Raw genomic sequence first — 25,696 nt, 5'->3', positions numbered from 1 at the left:
GCAATTGAAATAAATCAGGTGTATGTAACAGATGTAGTCTGACTTAGAGTATGTGCTATAGAAAACAAAAGAGGAAGGTTTTTGTACGGCTCTGTATCACTGTGTGAGGGAAGGCATCATCTTGCATACAGTAATAATCTGCAGCATCTTCTGCTTCTACACTTGTGATTGTTAAAGTTAAATCATAGTCATACTCACTTTCACTGACCCGATCTGAGATGCCAGTGTGTTTTTTTGTTGCTTCATAGATAAGAAGCTTTGGAGGTTGTCCTGGTTTATATTGGTACCAGGATATGTCATCATCAATCTTAGTACTTGGGTTACATTTCATGGCAACAGTTTCTCCTGGTGACACAGTAACATCCTCTGGAGTCTGAGTCATCACAATCGGTCCACAGGATCCTAAAAAAATTGATTAATTACGATGTTGCTTTTTAACTTTATGTCATAGTTTGGTTTGATTGCCATAAAAGAAAAATCACATGATGAATAAACCCTTACCTTGAACAAGAAGTAAAAATAACCCCAATAGATTCATGTGATAAACCATCTCTATATCTCTGCACTGAGACAGACACAGATCACTGAGAAATCTGGGTATAATGTCACTTTTATAGCAGCTGAAATATCAACCACAACATCTGTGCATGTAAAACAGGATGTAAATTACACAGACCACCGAACACTGATATTTTGGAGTTTGCATATATTTTGTTTTCTGTAAAACTAAATGTATTTAATGACAGCGAGAGTCATAAGTACCTTAGCAAAATCCAGGATACTGTTATCCACTGCATTTCCCAAGAGATTGAATGTTTTGAAGAATTTAAAAGATTTAGGTTTTAATTTGGTAACTTGTGTAATTTGGAAGGTCCTTTGCTAAAAGGTAAAATCCAGCTGTCACACGTTCCCCTCAATTTATTAAAGGTTGTTGCTTAAAAACATGTTTTAGCTTCGGTACAGATTAACTCAAAATGACATCTACTAATATCCACATAAAGTCAGATATGGTGGTGTAGGATATTAGTAAATGTTGGTATGTACATGGTGGGGTAGGAAATTAGTAAATGTCAACCAGTCTTATCACTAATAATGATGTTTTAATTTTTCTTTTTAAAACTTTGGAAACCCATAGAGAACAGATAAGGAAATGCAATTTAAGTTGATATCAATAAATGCCCAGGGGATCAACCACCATGTAAAAGGTCTATAAATCTGGACTTCCTGATAAAAAAAATCAGGTATAAATCTGTGCACTGCAAGAAAACCACTGGAGAAGAACCAATCAATTCTAATATGAGAAATAAACAACAAGTAATTTACATTAGTTAGTATTCATGCACCAAATAAATCTACAATAAAATTTATCACAAAAGCGTTCAAGAAAATAGAGCAGATTAAACAAGGGTTGTCATTAATTATGAGGGACTTTAATTGCGTAGTGGACCCTCTCAAAGATCGAAAGAGCTAGAATGACAGAATAAGCAGGAAAACAACTGAAAATAGATTGCAAAATCTACTTTATAATCATAACCTAGCCTGCCACCTCATGGAATGGTCCAAACAAGGTACACAAATTATGGAAGCAGGCAGAGGAGAGCGAGGCAGGCATACCTATCACTGTACTGCCATGGCTACCACCAGGGGCTCTGGGAGGAGTGAAAAAATGCTCCCCTTACATAAACCCCATCCTACAAAAGTGGCACTGCATGAAAGGGAAAAACGGCCTTTGGTCATACCCATCAGCTCTACTCCCACTGACATACAACCCGGACTTCCCACCGGGACTCGACCCGAAAACATTCAAAACACTGGTACACGACCCACTGCCCAGACTCAGACATGTCTACTCAACAGAGGGCATCAAGACGCTACGTGACTTGAGAGGCGATGCAGACATTACCTTCCTGATGCGACTAAAACACAAACAGATTCAGAGTTACATCGCAACACTCCCACAGGGGGCGATACTATCACAGGCCCCCATGGTATTTGAAGATGCCTGCTTAGACCCAGATCCACTAGCCCACGGGGTCTCCTTCATATACACTCTACTTTTGACATTAACCCCGACCGAACAGCCAAGCTTCATGGGAAAATAGGAAACTGCTCTGGGTCGCATGTTTGACAAGATGGAATGGGAACAAATCTGTTACCTCACACACCATTGCTCCAGCTTTAGCAAGACACAAGAAACAGCATACAAATTACTAACCTTCTGGTATCGCACCCCCTCAACACTAAATACGATCACCCCGGATCACTCCCCACTATGATGTAAAGAGGAAAAGGGCACACTCCTACACATCTGGTAGGAATGTAGAAAGATCCTTCCATTCTGGAAGGGGATTCACACAATGCTGAAGCTCTTCACAGACGACCCACCCCCCTTTAGACCCGCAGAAATGCTACTCCAGCATACCAAGTTCCCTCGGACCCTCTACAAGAAATCTCTTACAATACGCATCCTGAACATAGGTAAATCAGTGATACCGCAACACTGGAAACAGCCGGTCACTCCATCACTGAGAACTTGGTTCTCTCAAATGGAGGAGCTAAGACCCTTTGAGGACCTCCACACCACTGCAACTGGCACCTCAACATATGGACACACTGGCTACTGACGACGACAAAATCAGACTTCCCTGACAAACTACGTAACTGATGACAGGGACAAACTACAGATCCCAACGCAAATTAGACACCGAACATCGACGAACCCCTGATATCCCAACACCCATCCCAACTCCCTACCCCCTCTTCACCTATAACACCCCCACCTATAGACCACGACCCTATCAGGATGGCAGGGACAAATCCGGAGATTCCCTCAGATGGGATAGCCCGGGAGACCTACATCGCAGGAACCCAATGCACTGACACAAGCTCAGCACCCATTGTAGAACACAGAGGGACGTGGCTGGGGCACCTTAGGCCCATCATTGACAGGGGCTGATGAACCCACCACAGATCCCACTACATAGCAAGGGCTAGACTGGATGAGGCCCACTGTAAGCCTATAGATCTCATATTGTTACTAATCAACAGACTCGGGCTATAACCCAGCCATAACCAGCTGAACATGAATTACAGAGCAACTGACAAAGTGCCTTTATCATACTTAAATCATTAATCACTACAGGACCTGCGTGTCCTCTGATATTTGGGGCCTGCGTGCCCACATTGTACTGTGCCTGCTAATGTCTATCACTCTTCCACCTCTCTGATACAAGATGGACCTGCGTGTCCTGTAACCACACTCTATACTTTTACCTCCTCGACCTGAATACGTTAAAACAATAAAAATCATATTTACAAAAAGATAAATAAATAATCATAACCTAAGAGACATTTTCATATACATTTCATCCCTCAGACCTAGATTATACATGCTATTCTAGAACATTCAACTCATACTTCAGAATCCACCTTATCCTGGGTAACGTGTAGATGCTAGATCTTGTTAAAATAATAGGGATACAGGATATAGCATGGTCAGACCACAGTCCAATTATGTTGTAATAAGGATAACATTGATACATTTCAAAAAGAGTGGCGTATAAAAGATTTATTTTTTTTACACAAAAAAAATTATATTGAAGAAATTAAGAATATAACAAATCTTTTCTTTTTAGAAAATAAAAACAAAGGTAAACCGCATATAACCTAAGCGTAGTTAGAGGCCACTTTATAAAAATGGCTGCTACTGCAAATAAAAAATGATTACCGCCTATCTTCAAACTGTATATAACATTAAATGAATATAAGAGGCAAAATAAAACAACCCCTTTCACACAAATAGCAAGGAAGATTGTAGAAATAGAAAATCAGATAAATATCCAGCTAATGAATAAAGCAACCAAGCAGTTAGAAGCATTACAATCCAAGTGGTATTTAAAAGGTAACACGCCAGAAACATTATATCTATATTTATCTATAATAAATTAAAAAAACAGAGAATCAAATAAGATTAACATCTAAAATAAAAGATAAAGAAACCTATTTAATGTCCCAAAAAAACAGCTAGAGTGTTTCAGAGATTTTATCAGAATCTATATAATCTAGCAAAAGAAATATATGGCAAGGAAAAAGAGATTGAGGAATTCTTCGAAAATGTATCCATGCCAAAAATCCTACCCGACTAATTAAAGCTGATAAACAAGCCTGTAACAGAAATAGGTCAGCAAATCCATTGATAGGCTTAACCCCTTAAGGACCAAACTTCTGGAATAAAAGGGAATCATGACGTGTCACACACGTCATGTATCCTTAAGGGGTTAAAATAAAGACTTCCCCAGGCCCAGATGGCCCAGACAAACTAATGAAAGACCAACTAAAAGGGGAACTTACCACCATTTTCAACTATATAATGAAAACAGGAAGCTGTCCTGGAGAGCTGTTGAGAGTGAATATAGTCCCAATCCCAAAAGCAGATAATGATTTAGAACTAATTGGCAACTATAGACCCATAGCATTAATCAATACAGATATTAAAATATTATCCTCTATCCTTGCTGATCGATTAAAAATAGTCATACCACAACTAATCAATATTGACCAAGTAAAATTCATACCAGGGAGGTCTTCAAGAAACAACCTTATAAAAATAATAAACGTATTAGAAGAAACAAAGAACAATGGAACCCCTCTAATGTTACTGTCAATAGACGCAGAGAAAGCGTTTGACAGGTTTGGATGTGGTTTCATGTTTGCCACCTTAAAACAATTTGGAATCACTGGACCAATATTATAAGCTATGTCTGCTCTCTACAGCTCTCCATCAGCTAACGTAACAGGATCAGGATTCACATCACAAAACTTCAGTGTTACAAACGGGACTAGACAATGGTGCCCTCCTTCCCCTCTACTGTACACAATGGTGTTAGAACCCTTTGCGATTCTAATAAGACAAAACAAAACAATTAAAGAATTCACGAACTCCTAAGGACAAAGTAAATTAAATATTTACACAGATGACTAACTTTAGAAGAACCTAAAACCTCAGTCCCAGAGCTTCTAAAGGAGATAAATAAATACTCCATTGTGTCAGGATATAAAATGAATATAGAGAAATCAATATTTATAGCTAAAAATCTGAATAAAAGGTTAATTACGGTAATTTTCTTGTACAAAACCATGGGCTCTCAGAAAACAAGGATAGATTAAAATCTCTAGGTATAACACTAACCTCAGATTTTAAAGACCTATTAGAAGCCACCTGTCTACCTTTACTAACCCAAACTAACAAAAACTTAAGGGACTGGAAAGGTATGCGATTTTCCTGATCGGGAAGGATCAATATCCTAAAAGCATATATTTTGCCAAAATTGCTGTACCTATGGAGAATGATCCCACTTAATTTCCCAGAATACTGGTTATCTTTACTACACTCAACTTTTTTTAAATTTGTATGGGGTGGCAAAAAAAGCAAGAGTTAATATGAAAGTTTTGGCTAGATCAAGGCAGGATGGTGGTTTGGGGTGCCTGGAAATATTACAATGCTATCAATATAGCAGACTTTTCCATATAATGCTTACACAGAATTTTGCTGCAACCCAAAAAAACATGGTACAAAATGGAAAAAGTTAAAACCAGGATAGGGAATTTAATGTCACTATTTTGAGTCCTAGACTTGAACAAAAAAATCCATCCAAGAGGCACAAACTAAATCTCAGATTCTCAAACAACATAGGTCTCAGAAACAGAATAATAGATGTGCTCCCTTTTTCTAGATTTCAGATATGCTAAACAACATAAAAATAGACACTTGAAAGACTGGGGGGATAAGGGAATTCAAAAATACACTGTGGAACATGAAATTAAAACCTTCAATCAAATTATGGAGGAATTCAGCATTCCTTCCAAGGACACTTCACTTTCTGCAAATTAAGGGCCTTTTAGCAGAATATCTCCTTCAAAACAAGGGGAAGAAAATTAATTTTTTTAAACATTTACACAAATAAAGAATTTTAAAAACCTAATGGCAAAATGAGCTAAAGCTATATATAAATTGAGACACTATAAACTGATAGAACTTATTATAAATGGGGAAAATTAACTACAAGTACAAATAGAAGAAGAAGAGTGGACAGTACAATCCTCGTCTTAGGATATATGGATAGTGGCTGTGTTAGGTGTCCAATTTCTCAGCAGCCGTGTATATAAGGAAAAAACAGAATAAAATCCAATGGTACAGTATGTACAGTGTATTTGGTATTATAATAAGAAGCAGGTATCCTACTTACGATTTCCAGAGCAATAACTTGCTCTTATGTTGAAAACTTGGGGTGGTATAATCCCCACCAAGGGACATGGATGATAATCAAGATTCCAGTAGCAACAGGAACAAGTAGAAAACCAAAAAAGGAGTTGGAAAAAAGCAGTAACTTTATTTTGTTTAAAGAATACAATCTAGGTATTTAAAAACAGGCTTCCAGTCCCTTACTTTACGCGTTTCACCTGGGTTTTGGCTTCTTCAGAAGTATAAGTCGTTTTACAATCATTGTACACTGTAATCCAACACACCAAAGGATGCAACGCTGTAAGAACAATTTTGAAAAGACATAAAAAGATGAAATTGGACAAATTGATTTTATAGTTGAGGGGATTAATGTAATCCTTAATAATAATTATTTTTGGTTTAAGCACTCTTTCTACAAACAAAGAAATGGCACAGTGATGGGGACCAGGTTCACACCCAGCTATGCCAATGACCAAGTGGGAAGAAAGGATGGTGTGGAGCGGGCATGGCTGGGTGGAGAACCTGGTTACCTACTTTCGCTATATAGATGACCTCCTATTTATATGGAAAGGTCCACTCCCTAAAGCAAGACATTTTATGGAGTTTTTAAATAATAAAAATGACGGTATAATTTTAAAAGCAGATTTTAGTCAGACTAATTTTACTTTTTTAGATTTGGATATTTATATTAAGGACAACAGAACACATATTAAAACTAATTTTAAAAAGGTCCACGTGAATAATTTTATTGAAACAGATAGTTGTCACCATAGAAGTTGGCTTGACAATATCCCTGAGAGTCAATTCCTTAGGTTGAAGAGAAATTGCTCCGATGGAAATGTGTTTGAAATCCAGGCTAACAAAATGAAAGGGAAATTCATTGAGAAAGTTATGATAAAGGAAAAATAGAAGAAACCATAGAAAAGATAACTAATATAGACAGAGAAAAGGCTAATTAAAAACTAGAAAAGCTACAATTTCTGGGGAAATTGTGTGAAGTGTTCTTGCCTCCACCAGTAGTCTTCAACTGGAGGGGGCGGAGTAACTGGGTGGAGTGGCTTGAGTAACTTGTGTGGTTGGAGTGGCTGGAGTAACTGTGGAAATGTTGGAGTGTGGTTCACTCACTCTACAGCAAGGGCAGAGAAGAGCTTTCAAATCCCTCGAACATTCCACCAACTGCCAACAGAAACTAATAGATTTCAAATAGGGCAGAGAAGGGCGGTTAAAAACAAACTGCTCTGTGACGAGACCAATCTCACCACTGTGCATTGGAGGAGCCTGGTTGCCTGCCTGCTACCTTTTGACTATGGACTGGCATTTAAATACTTTATTTTCCTTTGCAGAAAGGTCTATCCATGTATTTCTGCTCTGGCGTTCGGTAGATTCTCGGATTTACTGAATTAACTAATTTAACCCAGATAGCTATGCCATAGAGCCTATTCGTGTAATAAAAGACTTTGACTCCATGTCAATTGAACTGTATGTGTGTGGTCTGAGAGCCATTCAGTAATAATGTGCACTCAGACCTAAGCTATCTGGGGATATGTTGCATGTCTGTATTTTATGTAATAAATGTAGCCTTGTGTATTTTATTGTATTTTACTGTCTTTTTACTGCCATGTGCTTAATGGAGTTTTGCCTCTGTCCTTGGAGATAATTGGATTACTTCCCAATTATCTCCAGGATAGAAGACTCTGTGGAACTGGTTTTGGGCAGAAAAGCCATGCTTCCTTTGGTCACAAAGGACTTCGATCTATCTTTTGAACTAGTGGACCAATGTGCATGATTTTTACATATGTTCGTATTTAAAGTATGCAGATTCTGAACATGTAAGTTAAATGCTGATTCTGAAAATGTAAGTTTATGTGAATATGATGCATACTTTTAAAGTTATGAATAATGTGGAAAAACTGTATTTCTCTGTCTGTGATAACTACATTACCCATTGTGTAAGGTAATTGTATCACAGGCAGAGGGGAGGATTTTGTGTGGGAGAGTCTGAGTTTATTGTACGTGTTTATTGGTTGTTTTCCAAAACCCTGTGAGTGGTACTAATGTGTATATAAGAACAATAAACCCACTGCTCTGTCTGTTGCTGCTTGACCCTCAAAATGGATCCTTTTCTCGTTCTTGGGGGGATTTATTGTATGCTGTTCCAGTTTGACTGCTAGGAGTGTAAACCTATTCATATGTTTTTTCCTATTCGGCTGTTTACAGCATTCATATGCTTCTCCGGTTCGCTGTATTGGTCTCTACAGTAGCTGTGCCTGTGTCTCTGGAAGGGAAGATCTACTAAACGGCGGTTTAACCCTTTTATGCCTGGGGGTGCCGTTACATGCTCCAAATTGCTCACTTCACTGGCGGTTGCCATCTTCAAATGGTCGTATTTGAAAAACTATAAATCCTACAGCTTTATATTGTGAGAATCACAAGACCCAGAGCTACATTTTGATGCATAGTATGTCTCTGAAATAATAAAAATGAAGGCACAGTCACAGTTTAGATATTGCCCTTCAAATTTGAGGTGGCTAGAGTGGAGTTTCAATGAATGTCAATGGACGGCATGAGTTGCAAACAAATGGTCATATTGTGAAAACTATCAGGACTATCAGGACTATGGCTTAGCCATGGACATGTTTAGTGGCTGCAGGGATAGCTGAACGTTTTTATATAAGATTTGTGTAAGTGGGCTTGAAAATGAGGGAGTGGTAGCAGTTTAGAAATCATGTCCTGGTTTTTCAGCTTTTGTCAGCTCCCACTCTAGTTTTTAAAATTTCGTCATTAATGGGACCAATTTAGCCACAAAAATGATGATATTCCATGAACCATTCAGCAAAACGTTCCACAAAGTAATAGCACACCAAGAACAATCTGCATATTTTGGTATATTACTGTCTATGTAGTGTAAAAACTGTGGGAGGAGTTAGGGTGGTAAATTTTGCTATAATAAAAATAATAATATATATGTGAGATAATATTAAGTGGTCTTGCTATGCAAGAACACTTAATAAAGACTCTAAAAGCACAAGCAAAAACAGGAATGAATTTGTGTTACCCATAATTCTAGATTATAAGAATAAAAAAACAGACAGATCAAAAAAATAGTTAAAAGTAACGGGCATTTACTAAAGGAAGACACAATGCTAGGAAAAATTATCTCAGATCAAGCAAAAATAATATTTAGGGGGACTCTGAATTTGAAAATGCAACTTACAAAGAATTTTACAAAACAAAAAAATTCAACTGCACTTAATAATTTTTGTAATAAAAAAGGATTTTAGATGTAACTACTGTGTAGCTTGTAGAAAGACAAAAAAGATAGACAGACATACACTAAACTTCAAATTAAATAATACGAATAAAAGTTGTGAAATTAAAAATACAATCACGTGTATGAATGTAAGGACATGAAGGGGGGCTGCCCTGCGACACCACTGTCTCTTTAAATGTGGGAATCAACTTAGCAGAGAAATAATGCAAGGACATGATGAATGGAGCAATCAAGAAAATATGTATTAAAGAAAACAAGAAATCAATATAAATACAAATAGAGCAGGCAGAGTACACGTGATATTCCTTAGGCAAAAGTAAAGGCCTTAGGCAGGATTGTGCAGCCACCACAGAATATAAGTGGGGCACGGATCCTAAGCCACCAAGCACTAAATAAAAAATACCAAGGAGCAAAGCACAAAGCAGATCACACGTAAATAAGACAGCAAGGTCAGAATCACTGGAAATGAAGTATAGGCAGGAACACTGCAAGCGAACACTGGAACGGAAGGCACAGGACACAGGACCAGGCAGAGACGAGAACGCAGGACCATAAGGACATCGGAACAGGAACACAGGATCAGGATACAAGACACAGGAGCAAGGAGTCAGAATCACGGGAACCAGGAAACAGCAGCTACAGGATAAAGGATGAAGGATAATGATCTGACAGGGAGTGAGGGGAGAAACCAGAATATATAGGTGCTAAACAAGTGCTTAATGAAAAAAAATGAGAAACAGTGCCAAACAGAAACAGTGGTGAGTGTGAGTACTGCACGAGGGCATATTAACTAAGGAGTGGCGTGACAGTACCCCCCCCCCCCTTAAGGAGCGACTCCTGGCACTCCAAACCTCCAAGACCCCCTACAAGTGACAGAAGAGAACCCGGATCACTCAACCAAGTGAGGAAAACAAGGAGGAGGCTTAGGAGGAATGACAAATGGAAAGTCCCAAGGAAGAAACCAACGAGGCAGGGTAGGAGCATAGAAAAATGAGGACCATAGAGAATCATGATACACCAGGAGGGTAGACACATAAACAGAAATCAAGGATACATACAATAAGGAACTCTCATTACCAGTGATTGACAAACGTGTCATCCTACTAGACCTAGGGCTATCGCTAGAAACAGGCGCATCACTCAGAGGTCCTGGGTCTGACTTGGATTCTGGCTTGCTAGTTCCTCGGAATAAAGGCCGCGGTGCAACTCTTGTAGTAGGTGCCACTGGAATCAATTGAGAAGAATCCCCTAGATTAATGAGTACAGGATCAGGAGCACTCTGCGAACCCTCCTCCTCAGACCGCAGAAATGCATCAAGGGACGGCACCTCCAATCTCTCGAAGCATGAGGCCAGCCGAATGAGGGACGACTCTCTCTCAAACTGATATAATTCTGTAACAGATAGAGATACCTGGTCACTTAGATCATTCTCTTCGTTAATGTGCTCAGCTTGAGGTAGTTCATTAAGTGGCATAGAAAAACACTGAACTGAAGACACCTCTTCCTTTAATACTTGCTGAAGGTTAAGCTGCTGATTAGAAGAGTCTTCAATGTTTTGTTCAGGTACAAGTGTGGTAGTTTGTGTTTCCTCTTGCAGCAGGGAAATTGTCCTACCAGGGCTTGTAATTTGAAGAATGGGGTTAGACTTGCCTATAACTGTAGATTCTTCTTCAGACTGTGGGTTCTGAACAAGCCCTGTCTCATTCAGATCCCTTTCTTGGGCTTGATCCATTTCGAGTTTGTCACGCTGCACCAAGTCTGACTCTTTGAATTCCACTTGAGGATGACAGTCTTCTTTACTTGGTGTCAACTCATTTTTTACAGTTGCGGTTGTAAGAGAGGTGCCAATCCTCGAACCCCCAGAGGCAGAAGGGTTAGCATTAGAATCATCCAACCTCTCCACATCAAAGTCGTGAGCTGCCTTTGGGACGATAACTTCCTCTTCCACTGATTGCTCTAAAGCTTCCACCTTAAGTTTCTCAGCCTTCTCAGACAGTGTTTTGGAAGAAGTATGTCGTCTACCATGTTTCCTATGTGGTGGCCTTTTGACAGGAGGATCATCATTAGCTTCCAACTTCAGTGGCCCAACCTTGTCGTCAATTACATCGCCCGAAGCAACTTTTATAGGTGACTCTCCCAGTTTCGAGTCTCCAGTATTAGATGACTCAGGAAGAGGTGTAGAAATTGGAACTTCGAATTCTATAGATTCAGTATTGTCCCTTGGAGTATGAACTGCATTGTCCTTTGCGGGACTGATATCCAGATCAGATTGAGTTACCTGGTCAAGGTTACTGGTGGTCTCCACAATTGTCACTGTGATGGAGGAATTAGTTTCTCTGGTTGAGGCCCTGTAATTTGAATGGGTACACTTTAAATCCTTTAACAAGGATCTATTGGAGGGCAAGTCTGGTGCAGAGTGACTGACCCGTGCGTGCTACAGCTGAAACTCCACTATCGCCTGCTGCTGCTCGCACAGTCTCTCCAGCATGTGCAAGGTGGAATTCCATCTTGTGGTCACGTCGTATATGTGGCGGTGAGCGGGAAGGCCGAAGTTATGCTGCAGCGCAGACAGATGAGCAGCAGCAGGGTGAGAACGCTGAAAGCGCGCACAGCCGCTACAGTGAAACTCATTAAATCGGTTAAATCGGTTAAGAGCAATATCCGTCACTCCAGCCACCCCTAATTGTAATTAACTAGTCAAGTCCTCGGTAAATTGGTTGTCTATGGATCAGATATAAGTGCCATGCTGCAGTTGCAGAGATATAAAATCTTAAGTGCCAGGTAACAAACTTAAGATAATTAGGTGGAAACAGCAAAGCCCCTATTCCCTAATGCACGTTTCACTAAATCAGCTCATCAGAGGGGAACTGGATCACCGATCTTGCAGGTTTATAAAGAGAGAAGCTTAAGTTTGATTGGTGCATTTGAATTTCAATGCGCCAATGGTCTTTGTGAAACCTCGAAAAAGATATTGATAATATGGTTCAGCCTGAACGGGAGGGGTAGAACTTAAATTATGATAATTAACCTTATAGTAGAAGACCGTAATGAATGATCAGATCTAAGATTTTGTCAAATATATCGCAACTAGAGTTGAGCGGACACATGGATGTTTGGGTTTGCCAAGTTAGGCCAAACTTCGTCAAAAAGTTTGAGTTTGGGCTCGAACTTGACCCCAAACCCGAACCCCATTGAAGTCAATGGGGACCCAAACGTTTGCCCACTAAAATGCCTCTAAAAAAGTCCTGGAACGGGCTAGAGAGCTGCAAAAGGAAGTAAAATGGGGGTAGGAGTAGCACAAGTGCCTTGCAAACAAATGTGGATAGGAAAATCACTTAAAATAACATAAAATACATACAAATAAAAAATACAGCTGAGCCATAAAATAACACTAGATGGAATCTTTGATTTTAGCTTTGGAAGAACATAAATCCAAATCTAAAGCATGGCTGTCAGGAGGATCACAAGAATTATCCATTTGAGAGAGGGTTGGAGTGCAGGGTATTGTCTTTCATTGTTCAAACTGAGCTCAACTCCTGATGCATGGAGAAAAGGCCTTCACAAGCCTCTGCTATTGTGTACATAGTTTATACTAAGTGACCCATAGGTTGAGGAGGCAGTGACCGTGGCGGTGTAGGTGGAAGCGGCGGTTGAGGAGGTAGCCAACACTGTTTTTAATTTTTTTTATTTTTTTTGGGGGGTAGCACCCAAAATATTGTGACATATAAAAAAAGAAAACAAAGAATAAGTGTACTTGAGTATAACAATGGCTGGGTGAGGCCGGTATAAAGGTCTATTCTGCACAAGGTACAGACAAGTCTGGTGGGATCCATGCCTGGTTCATTTTAATAAACGTGAGCTTGTCCACGTTGGCTGTGTACAGGCGGCTGCGCTTGTCTGTGATAACGCCCCCTGCTGTGCTAAAGACACGTTCAGATAATACACTGGCTGCAGGGCAGGCCAGCACCTCCAAGGCATAAAGGGCAAGCTCAGGCCATGTGCCCAGTTTGGAGACCCAGAAGTTGAGTGGGGCAGACCCATCAGTCAGTACGTGTAAACGTGTGCACACGTACTGTTCCACCATGTTGCTGAAATGCTGCCTCCTGCTAAGACGTTCCATATCAGCCGGTGGTGCTGGTTGCTGTGGCGTGCTGACAAAGCTTTTCCACATTTCGGCCATGCTAACCCTGCCTTGTGAGGTGCTGGTGGTGCCCCAGCTGCGTTGGCGACCTCTTCCTCCTCCTTTGCCTTGTGCTTCCACTGAGCCCCCTGTTGCGAATGCCCTCAGCAGCTCGTCTACCAGCATGCGCTTGTAGTCGCACATCTTCCGATCACGCTCCAGTGAGGGAATTAAGGACGGCACATTGTCCTTGTAACGGGGATCCAGCAGGGTGGCCACCCAGTAATCAGCACAAGTTAGAATGTGGCCAACTCTGCAGTCGTTGCGCAGGCACTGCAGCATGTAGTCGCTCATGTGTGCCAGGCTGCCCAGAGGCAAGGACATGCTGTTCTCTGTGAGAGGTGTATTGTCTGTGTCCTCCGTATCCCCCCAGCCATGCTCCAGTGATGCCCACGAGCTGCGTTGGGTGCCACCCGGCTGTGAACATGGTTCCTCCTCATCCTCCTCCTCATCCTCCAGAACTGTGCCCTGACTGGATAATTGTGTACCTGGCCTATGCTGGTGCAGGAACCCACCCTCCGATCCACTTGTGAATGACAGGCCTGATAACCGTAGAAATGACCCCTCTCCTCTTCCTCCTGTGCCACATCCTCTTCCATCATCGCCTGAACCATTTTTTCAAGGAGACATAGAAGCGGGATAGTAAGGCTGAAAACTGCGTCATCGGCACTGGCCATGTTGGTGTAGTACTCGAAACAGTGCAACATGCCTCACAGGTCTCGCATGGAGGCCCACTCATTGGTGGTGAAGTAATGCTGTTCCGCAGAGCGACTGACCCGTGCGTGCTGCAGCTGAAACTCCACTATCACCTGCTGCTGCTCGCACAGTCTCTCCAGCATGTGCAAGGTGGAGTTCCACCTTGTGGGCATGTCGCATATGAGGCTGTGAGCGGGAAGGCCGAAGTTACGCTGCAGCGCAGACAGGCAAGCAGCAGGGTGAGAATGATGAAAGCACGCACAGACGGCCCGCACTTTCTGCAGCAGCTCTGATATATCTAGGTAGTTTTTAAGGAATTTCTGCACCGCCCTGGCTGTGCTGAAGTTGGTGGTGAAAGTGTTACGCTGCCCGGATGAGGAGGTGGTAGAGGAGGAGGAAGCAACAAGAGGCAAAGAGAACTGCCCTGCAATACTCGGTGGCGGAAGGACATGCGCAAAACTGCTATGCGCCTCAGGCCCAGCCACCACTACATCTCACCTGTTCTCCTCTATATCTACTGTCTCCTCTCTTCCTACTTTTGATGCATTCGTTGGAGTTTTCTATTTTAGCACAGACATGTGCATGATTAATCCTACACTGGAATCACTCAAAAACTGTACATGCCCTTATTACAGGGTATTGTGTTGTTTAATCCTTACTTATCTTAACTTAGGACTTACTGTCGCTACTTCCCCTAGCCTGGCCACTTAACACCCAGGCTAGTTTCATTTTGTTATCTATTCAAGTAGTGATATTTATTTACATGGTATAGGTTTTACTTCCTTAATACATATCACTCCATTCACGTTTTTTGTACACAAGCACATTTAGATTTTAGATTCTATTATGTATTTCTTAGCTGCTTTGTATAGGATGAACCTTGTGTGTTGTAGATTTTTTTTTGGTTTAAAAAGTTTTGTCATTTAATTCCATTAAAGATTATTTTATTACCATCATAAGATGGCAGTCAAGATCTATACATATTTAACCCAATAGCTATAGGATTTCATTCCATTTAAGCTACTTAATACATTTGAATAATGTATTCTTAATATATAAAAAAAATCTAGTGTATACCAGCGCGTATGTGTAAATTCCCAATGATTTCATAATCCCCAAAAAAATTTACAGCAGTTTCACACTTGTGTGCATTCTGAAAATCATGTTCTGCCACGTTTCATCTGATAATGAATGTGACGGATCGCCTGGCATCCCAACTGAGTGCCTCCACCAATCGCTGCTTCCTGGTCACCTGGAGTACCATAAGCACCGCATCGGACACCATATGCACCGTAGCCCCTTAGCTACCGCAGCTTGACTGGGGTCTCGCCGTCCCTTTCCACCATGGACTAACCTTGGATCCAGCTCCCGGTGTGAAGGCCTCTCCTACAAGAGAGTAGAGCTGTGAAGCTCTTACAAGAGCTAGTGGTTATAGCAATCCAAAGAACAATCACAGGAGCAGGGATTATAGCTGGTTAAGCTGGTATAGCTGTTCCCTACAATCACGAGATGAGGCTGCGTGTTAAGGGTGAAGAGAACTGATTTTAATGGTGCCACACTTGGCCTTTTATGACAACCCCATGCAAGGGGCACTCCCACATGCAGCTTGTGTGGAACTAGGGTACGAAGTCAGAGACCAATAATAACATTGTTACATTGCATGACACTCCCACACATAGCATACAATCCCTCCCCTCTGCCTGGGAGATAATTTAGTCAGACACTGTATTAACTAAGTTACATACCCTGATAGCCCTGATCTGGTTGACCAACATATTCAAAAATCACCCAGATCAGCTCAGGGGTTCAGGAATTCTATGGAAGTCACATTTTGACCAATCGCATGCATGGCCCCATGCCCAAAACAGTTCCAGAGAATCAGGCTGTGCGGTCGGTCTATTTCGAGGATACATGAAACAGTTCAAATACAGAATGTATAGCTTCAGTGGAAGTCTCAGTTTATGTCTCTCGTTCGGGAGTTTATTTTTACCAAACGCTGTTCGACTCCTGTTCGAATAGCCGAACATCCGTGGAAGGTAAGAAGTGAGCGAAGTTGGTACCGTTGAGTGTCCAATTTGAGTTCCATGTACTCGACAACCAAACACCGCTCATTGTGCTCGCGGCTTAAGATGACCGTCACCACATGTTCGAATGCTGCTTCGAACCGCTTCGGGAGTTTGAAGTGCTGCTTCGAATCACTTCAGGAGTTCAAAGTGTTACTGTTACAAGTCCAAATGGTACACACAGTGGTTTCAACCAAGGTTTATCACAGGGGCCATAGTCACAGGGTAGGAGGCTGGCAAACAGGCCTCTCCAAGAACCAGTGGCGAGGTTACTTTCGCCACAATGAACACATACATAGGGATGTGGAAAGAGCGCAGGTAACTTTTTTCTTTGGTTTTTACTATATGTATTTGGGCTGGTGTGTACTGGTCGTTGCTGCAGCCCAGGAGTGATGGGAGTTTGAGCGCAGGACTTGTTTCTTTGTATTTGTATTCACTTTTGTATCACACAGCCAGGTTGTAATGCTGCTGCCCATCCCATCTGTTCCCTATTAAGGGTTAATAAGCATGCAGGGATGTATATAGAAAATACCCCTTTCTGTCTCATTAGAGATATTTTTGCCAAAAGCTCAAAGAAGCAAGGTGAATGGTTAGAGTTAGGACCCACCTAGGAGGTCTGGCTTAAGGTGGCAGGTGGGCATATCCACTCATGGCCATTGGAGGTAACTAAAAACCTCAATGTGTTTAATAATACATAGTGTGGGGATATTTATGGGATGATAATAGTAAACAGTTGAGAACTGCCAACTATTTCAATTCTCTAGATCTAGAAGATCGTTATCATGTAAGTGAAATGTATTCCATATAAATAAAATCACAATTTGTTATAAAAATAGATACAATTTATTGTGACAAATTAAATAATAATAATATGTAACATGCGTGATAATAATCAATGAATATTTAGTATAACATGGTATGCAATACAATGGCAATATTATTCCAATGGTTAACACATCAAAATCTACAGCACCAATTGTCAAGACAAAATTTATGACTGTACTTCAGAGACAAAGAAAAACTTTCTTTCACAGAGCACAGAATTTCTCAGAATGCAGCGAAAGGCCATAAAACTTTAGCTAGCAGTTAACTGAATAACTGAGTACCCCTTTCAATGCTGGCTAGATCCTCCTAAGATCTATTCTCATGTAATTTTAAATAACATAACATTTAAACCAGCTCATTAGTCATTTCCTGGAACCATCCAATAAGAGTAATCTACCATATTCTATAAGCTTAATTTTAACTTGCCTAAAAAGATATCTTATCTTATATTAGAGCAAATCAATACACCTGGATCAATACAACGGTATGCTAACATGTGATAAATCACATAATATATATATAAATATTCTTAATTCCACCTGCAGAATGGAATGTTTATAACTATATATTCTTTAGTTAACTAAGATTTCTAAAAATCGAAATCTGACCGTGATTTATCCAGTCATATATCATGCTATTAGAATTTTTTAAATTAAATTATATTAATTAAATGAAACCAGCATATTTACCAGTTAAAGAGATGTTCTCATCAGATGTTCTCAGGTAGTTAAGTGTCAAGGAATGTTTCTTTCTCGTTCTGACTCACTTGCTTCTTACTTCTTGTCTTTCTTCTCCCCTTGCTTACTTCGTTGCTTCTCCTTACTCTACCTAGCCTGTGATCCTGATTTTTTTATAATTTGTACTTTATTGAAATTTTAATTTTCAAGTAGGGAAGGGATACAGAAAGGAAGAGGGGGGGGGGGATATACATCCATAGTATAATCTAGTACAGTACAAATACCACGTGAAATTGTGTCATTATACAAGTATACCAGTTTGTGGTTTTAGATTCATTAGAATACCAGGGTTCGTTAGAATTACCAGGGTCATTAGAGACCTAAGGGTTTTAGGAACTTAGGAATTCTCCTCCATGTCTGGGTATAGTGCTCGTAGTCTAGCCGCCCACCCCGTTTGTATATAATAAGAGATAGATGGGTGTAGGTCTGCATTGTGTACAGAGAAGTGACATGTCTAAGGGGCCCCCATTCCTTTCGGAATGGGTTTTTCCACCTAGGTTTGTAGCCGGCAATATTTTAGTCTAGTGACCGTCATTCGTGATGGTATTGCATCCCCTTATCAGGTGCTGTAAGATTGTACCAATGCTTCTAAGAGCAGTACATGTTGACGTCCCGTATATTCACAACATATCAGGTCATAGCGAGTGAGATTTCCGCGTATTGTGATCCTGATTTTTAAAGGGCCAGACTTTCTGTTCGTCATTACTTGATAAGCCAATAGGAAATTGAAGGTGTGTTTACCCTGCATATAGCAATTTAGGTATTTGGTCCATAGAGGGCAGTATCGCCTAACTAAACTTTCCTATCCAGGAAACAGTTAACTTTTCCTGATGACGATTTTGACGTCATTTGGCTTATCTGAAATGGCCATTATAATTTAAGTTTACGTGTCAGTTCAAAGCATTTACCTCAGTCTTTGTGTCTGCAATTTCTGTCGTGATTTCTAAAACTGACAGTTTAAACTTAATTTCAACTTTTGCTTACAATGGGAATCTTGTAAAATTTAGAAAGTAAAATTAAATTACTGAGTCTTATCTGGTCACTGGCTTTCTTGTGTGAAGCTAACATTAAGAAGAGTATTCCATCCCTCTTCTCTGTTAGACTCATTGTATCACTTGGTTTATTTATAGAAAGCATTCCTTAGTTCAGGCTAGTGTTTAGTTACAAAGAGGATAGAAATTTGTGTATTTGTTAGCTTGAAATCCAAAATGGAGTCTGCTCTGTTCTGAGTGATTCAGGCAATATACACTTTTAATTTCTATCATAGCACAAAATGTCTGCCGATATAAATATCCTGACAATAGGGATGTGAAAAGAGCGCAGGTAACTTTTTTTCTTTCGTTTTTACTATATGTATTTGGGCTGGTGTGTCATTATTAAGCCATCATCATTGCGTTCTTCATTTCACCCTCACAATCTTAGAGTAGGCACTTGAGAAAGTACATACATCTAAAAGAGAAATGTGCCATTATCCTTTGACTTTTTCAAAAATCATACTATATTTCCACCTTCAGAATAAGTGATCATTTCAATATTTGTTTACAAAAAGCAGCAATTATTCATTGTTAATGCTAAAAGCCAGTAATGGCATGGTTAGAAAATATTGACGTTTGTCTGGTTCACTACTCCCTGCTTGCTTGCATTCATACCGTCCATCACTAAGCACTTACCTTGGTGACATATGCCTGTTCTCGTCATCAGCATGTTCTGAGGAGACAGAGGCTCAAGTGTGCAGTGGCTGACATTGGAAAGCATGCCATAAAAATGGGTGGCTGCCCCTGAGAAAAACATAGGTGGCATTTGTGGTAAGTATAAGGCCCACATGAGAACACACCTCGCTGGAGCCCTCGCAAGTCAGGTGCCGTGACAAATGGTCAGTATATGTGTGTGATTGCAGAGGTCTATAGGTATAAAATGGTATGTTTATATGATTGCAGAGGTCTGTTTATGTATTGTGTCTATGAGTATGTATGTGTGAATGAAATGTGAATGATTTGTGTATACACCCTCTCTATCTTATTATATATATTTTAATATATTTGGATATGCTTTTTGAATTATTTAATATTTTTCAATGACATTTTTTATTATTTTGGTATATATATATATATATATATATATATATATATATATATATATAACATTAGAAATGTTTTGATATTTTAATAATTTGAAAAAACAATCAAGTGTTACCCTCAGACTTGCCCCTGAGCCTGCCCATAATAAGACTGCTCATGGGGGCCTGCCACCCATTCCACCACCACCATCTTGTAGGCACTTGGAGCTAGGGTGGAAGGCAACCTCAATGCGATATTTTCATCTGAAGTCTGTGAGTTCCATATAAAGTGGGGGGGCACTGCAAACTTCCTCCAACAGTGTTGCACTATTTGTTATTTTTCCTTTTTAGATATCAGCTGTATGCCATTTTCTGTATATTTTTATACCTGGAGCTAGAGTAGCAAATATAGTGTGTAAGGGATGCAATGTCTATGTTTAGGGAATGTAGTGTATGTGTATAGGGAATCAAGTGTCTGTAGGGGATGTAGTGTGTGTATGTATAGTGGATGCAGTGTGTGTGTATATAGAGTTTAAATATGTGTGTGTTTATAGAGGATGTATTGTGTGTGTATATAGGGAGGATGTGTCAGTATAATAGATGCACTCTGTGTGTGTGTATGTATAGTGGATGCAATGTGTGTAAATAATGCAGTGTGTTTATAGAGGATGTAGTGTGTTTGTGTTTGTGCGTATAAGGTAGGAAGTGTGAATAATGTATTCCTTGTGTTTATGTGTGTGTGTTTATAATGAATGTAGTGGGTGTGTTTGCGTGTTCGCATAAACTCATAAGATATGTGTGGACAGGCGGTTTGTTTTCCAAACTTGTCATAGGCTAGCAGACTACAGAGTCTTGCTATGCCCTGGCAAATCTTATCCAGAGCAGTTCATCATTACTGCTAGTAATATTTGGAGTGGTTTTTATTGATGTGGTTCTCTTCAGGACATAGCAAAATAGTTGGATCTATGTTCATTATGAGTTACTACATCCAATAATACAATTTTCCATTATGGTACACAAGCTGGGATATCTTATTGGAGCCTCACAAAAGATAAAAAAAAATTAAAAATCATTAAGAATGTAGAGTAAACAATGGGTCGCAAGAGAATACTGAGAACGGGCAGCAGCTGAAATAGCCTGCCCTTCGGTCGGTCCCCGCTCAGTTGCTTACGGCGCCTAGAGAGATATCAGCTATGCCTCACTGATGATGCCTAACAAGGCTGAAACGATCGTCTGGGGTTGCTGTGTCTCTCGTGCAGAGAGAACTTGCTGGCATTTCAGATCTGGACTGCCCGTATGGGTGGGACCAGCCTGATATGCTTCAGATATGTTCTCTCTGTAATGGCACAAGATGAGCTAAAACCAGCTTGAGTTCTGAGCGGGGACCCACCAAAGGGCAGGCTATTTCAGCTGCTGTCTGTTCTCAGAATACTCTTGCGACCCATTTTTTTCTCTCCATAAGTTTAAAGGGTAATCCAGACGTGGACCCCTTGCTCACGGTCCCTAGAGAGATATCAGCTATGCCTCACTGATGATGCCTAACAAGGCTGAAACGATCGTCTGGGGTTGCTGTGTCTCTCGTGCAGAGAGAACTTGCTGGCATTTCGGATCTGGACTGCCCGTATGGGTGGGACCAGTCTGATATGCTTCAGATATGTTCTCTCTGTAATGGCACAAGATGAGCTAAAACCAGCTTGAGTTCTGAGCGGGGACCCACCGAAGGGCAGGCTATTTCAACTGCTGTCCGTTCTCAGAATACTCTTGCGTACCATTTTTTCTCTCATTAAGAATGTATTTTAGCACATGAGAGTATTCTTTACCCACTATGTTTACCTTATATTCTTAGCAAAACAATGAACTGCATCATCATCCTGAATTAAAACATCCAACAGTAAACATTTTCATTATACAAATGAATACTAAACATGATAAGCCCTTGGCAGAGGTTTGTTGATAGATCGTGCTTATTTCTCATCAATGTTTTGATATAAAGTTTAGATTAAGTGATTTAGTCTGCTTCATTCCAGAACCATTAAACACCCCAAGAGACAATACCCAGATGGATCCCAGTTCTCTAAAATATTATCATGTTCATGATCTTGAAACAGAACCATTTCTTAATAAATATTTTTCTCAGGAAATTGAAAAAGGACTTCTAACTGATGGTCTCATAAATACTATGACATATCTCCATAAGGAATTTGCAAAAGGTATGTTTTTATTTCTAATTATTAAAAACTGTTTATATCATTTTGATTTTGCCAAATTTTTTGGAAAAAGTTATAGAGTATAAAATTGCATAAAACATATATAAGTAACCAAAACATTTACTCTATTGTGTTTTCCAAATGAATGTGTGTTCCTACAGATATGTAAAACATATCAATACATAATCACAGATGTAATTCAAATAGATAACATTTTCTTTCTTTGTCAGGTAATATTAAAGGAGATGTGCTGATTGACTTTAGTCCAGGTCCCGTTATTTTTTCCTTACTCCCAGTTTGCAAGTACTTCAAAGATATTATTATATTAGAATTTAATGATCGCTCAATCAAAGAAATGGAGAAATGGATAAATGGAGATACTGCATTTGACTGGTCTCATGCTTCACAACTTTTAAAGGACCTGGAAGGAAACTGGTATAGAATTCACTCTATATTTATATGAATTTCATAGACTTAGATATTTGGGTAATGCTTAACCCCCATGTGTTCTTTAATACAGAACTGTTCTAAAGATCACATTTCTCATAGTGTCTCAGATACAATCTCACACTTTTGATTATTATATGTTGTTAAATCAGATGATTTTGCTTCATGGTCATTGCTAGATCACACGTTAGACTTTCCCAGCCTAGTGTTCAAAGTAGACATTGATGACCACCCACGATCTGCATATGGACGATGCAAACTCTGCAATTTAAACAGATTATGTACAATTAGTGTAGGGCACACTAGGGGAACCAGAATTACAATAAGTGCCCAATGTATGAAAGAGGAGACCCTTGAGAGAATAAAGGGGGAGCGCCTGGTCTATGTTTGAATATTCAAGTTGTCCCAATGTACTATGAAGTAATATCTTGTTAGTTGTAGTTTAGTGTGAGTAAATATCACACTTTCTGCATATAGCAACCTTTTTCTATGGAAGGGCCAAAAGCAGTACTAAAACTAAAACTACACAACTGAGCGGGCACTTAAACCAATATGATGTTTGCATCTATTTTGTCTATCACTGGTTTTACTTAGTTGATCCATGTAGATATTGTATACAATATAATAATTTGTATATGGATTTAATGTGGTTATTGTGGTTAATATGGTTACGGACAAAAACAAAATATCATTGAACAAATTTTATACAAAGCTTGTGTTCTAGAATGGAATAGAGCAGGGGTGCCCCAAAGGTGTTTTAAAAGTACAACTACCATGATACTTTGTCATTCTAAAGCATTCTAAAAACATGCACTGCATTGTGGTAGTTTTAGTTCTACATCTGGGGATCTATCTTTAGGGCACCCCTGGTGTAGAATGAACACACATTAATAATGGCCCACAAAAAGGAATCTTAAAATTGTACGTGTTTTATAATTGCAACACATTCCAAGTGTCTCTGATATAAGGTGTTAGGGAGCAACGCATTTCTGAATGTGATAATCAACTAGTCGATAATGTGGGAAAATACAAGTTTCTACTGTGGAAATAATAAGGGATTTGGTAGAAACATGGAGTATTACCAGAGGCTAATAAAACCATTTTTCATTAGTGGTAATAGTACCCTTACTGTATGATTCATGAATAATTTGTATTAATGTATTTTTAAAAGCTATTGATGTGTCATAAGTAAGTTTTTATAATATTTGTAATTTCCAATAATATTATACGCCCCCTGTAAATAATCATTATAATTATCCCGTTACTGTTATCAACTTTTTTAACTGATAAACATAAAGAGATAATCACATTGTTATGTTATGAATTGTTATGTTTTTTGAGAGGTCTGCCTATTTTGTATTATTTAATTGTAGATTATACTAGCTTTAGTGTAACTATAATCTTAATTTTATTAATGACAGGAGGCGAATATTTGCTTAAGTCTCTCTTTACTAGAACTCCACAGCAGCACATTAACAGAGAGATAAACACCAAAGACAAAAACATAAGGCATCTATATAAGGCTCCTCCTAAACCACCATTTCCTCTTTCACGCTGCGACAAAGTAACGTACACAATAATAACAAAAACTAACTAAAGAAAATATTTCAACATAACAATGAATGCCATCAGGAAAAACTTCGGATAATGGATGAACTTGAACTTCATCCTGCCAAACAGCCGATCCTATGAACCGAAGTCGAACCATAAAACTGAAACGAAATAAACAGAATTGAAAACACTGATTAGTGAACGAAATGTACTGATAAAACATAAATCCCACGATCCAGTACTGACAGAATAAAGACATGAAATTCATCACTAATGACCGTCAATACAATATAACATGTACTTCCCACAACATCACCCCAGACTACCAAACCTAGCCCAGATAATCAGACAAATCGACAGAAAAACAATCAATGCAATCCATCCAAAACAAGGGGGGGAGAAACCAAACTGGGTGGGAAATATTCGCCTCCTGTCATTAATAAAATTAAGATTATAGTTACACTAAAGCTAGTATAATCTACAATTTTATAGCATGACAGGAGGCTTCATATTTGCTGTTTTAACGCTCCGACAGCAAAGCAAAAGAAACATAGTCCGACGGTCCAAAACAAACTGGCGCAAGAAAACTCCTCACGGGACCGGACCGCCACACACAAAAACGCCCCGAGACGAAACACCCATCAAGGAAAAACTCGGAGGCAGTAGCGGCGCTAACCGAATGCACTCTAAGAGTCGCATTCCCCCCGCCAGTGTCAATAACCACGTCATCCATCGAGATTGGATAGGGGTGAAGAATCGGACATCAGAAAGACGCCTGAACGAAAACAGACACAACAAGAGGGCAAAACCAGTAGAAAGCTGGCGAAGGGAAAAACAAGGAACTCCGGCCGGATCTCGAAGAAAACGCTAAAAACCATACTTACCTCCCAGAGGGAAGAGTATTTAGGTGTTGGAGGACGTGCCAGCCTCATCCCACGTAGGAATCTGCAGACCAGCGGGTCCTGACCGAAGGGAAAACACCCCCAAACGGAACACGCGCCGACTAAATAAATGACTAATCACAAGAACCAGACGGCACAACCGTCCCAAATCATCGAGGAGGGACAAGACACTCAGCAAGTTGGTCACGGGCCGGAAAAAATGGGTTCAGCATCCTGTCCTAAGCACCAACGAAACTATGAAACCCATGCTGAGAGGTAAACATCTCCTCGGGAACTCAGGGATCCCAGAGAAGGTCCCTGGCCGATAGTGACGACGCCGTGACATACCAGGCACTTGGAAAGAGTCCAAGAGGATTATTCGAGACGGCGGTAAGAGTAGAGGATCCCGACAGGAAAAACACAGAAGCTCCGTGAACCCGATCGATCTCGCCATAGCGGAGCCAACAACACTAAGGGCACACGTCGACCACAGACTAGAAGTAACGCCCGGGAGATAAAGGCGAATGGAGGAAACACCTAT

At 39.9% G+C, this 25,696-nt stretch overlaps 1 protein-coding gene across 1 annotated transcript in view; it reads left to right on the top strand.

Moving 5' to 3' along the window:
• The window catches only part of LOC134614149 (indolethylamine N-methyltransferase-like), a 194,730-nt gene that overhangs the window by 158,895 nt on the left and 10,139 nt on the right, over positions 1–25,696 (top strand). The window contains exons 2-3 of the mRNA XM_063457618.1: positions 22,207–22,279; positions 22,507–22,711. Of these exons, the coding sequence (XP_063313688.1) occupies positions 22,249–22,279; positions 22,507–22,711 (236 nt within the window). The 5' untranslated portion in view covers positions 22,207–22,248. The remainder of the gene's footprint in view (positions 1–22,206; positions 22,280–22,506; positions 22,712–25,696) is intronic.

Source organism: Pelobates fuscus, chromosome 6, assembly GCF_036172605.1.
Source record: "Pelobates fuscus isolate aPelFus1 chromosome 6, aPelFus1.pri, whole genome shotgun sequence".
NCBI classification, from domain to species: Eukaryota; Metazoa; Chordata; class Amphibia; order Anura; family Pelobatidae; genus Pelobates; species Pelobates fuscus.
Note: the sequence above shows the minus strand (reverse complement) of the source record. Positions and strands in the feature narration are given on the sequence as shown.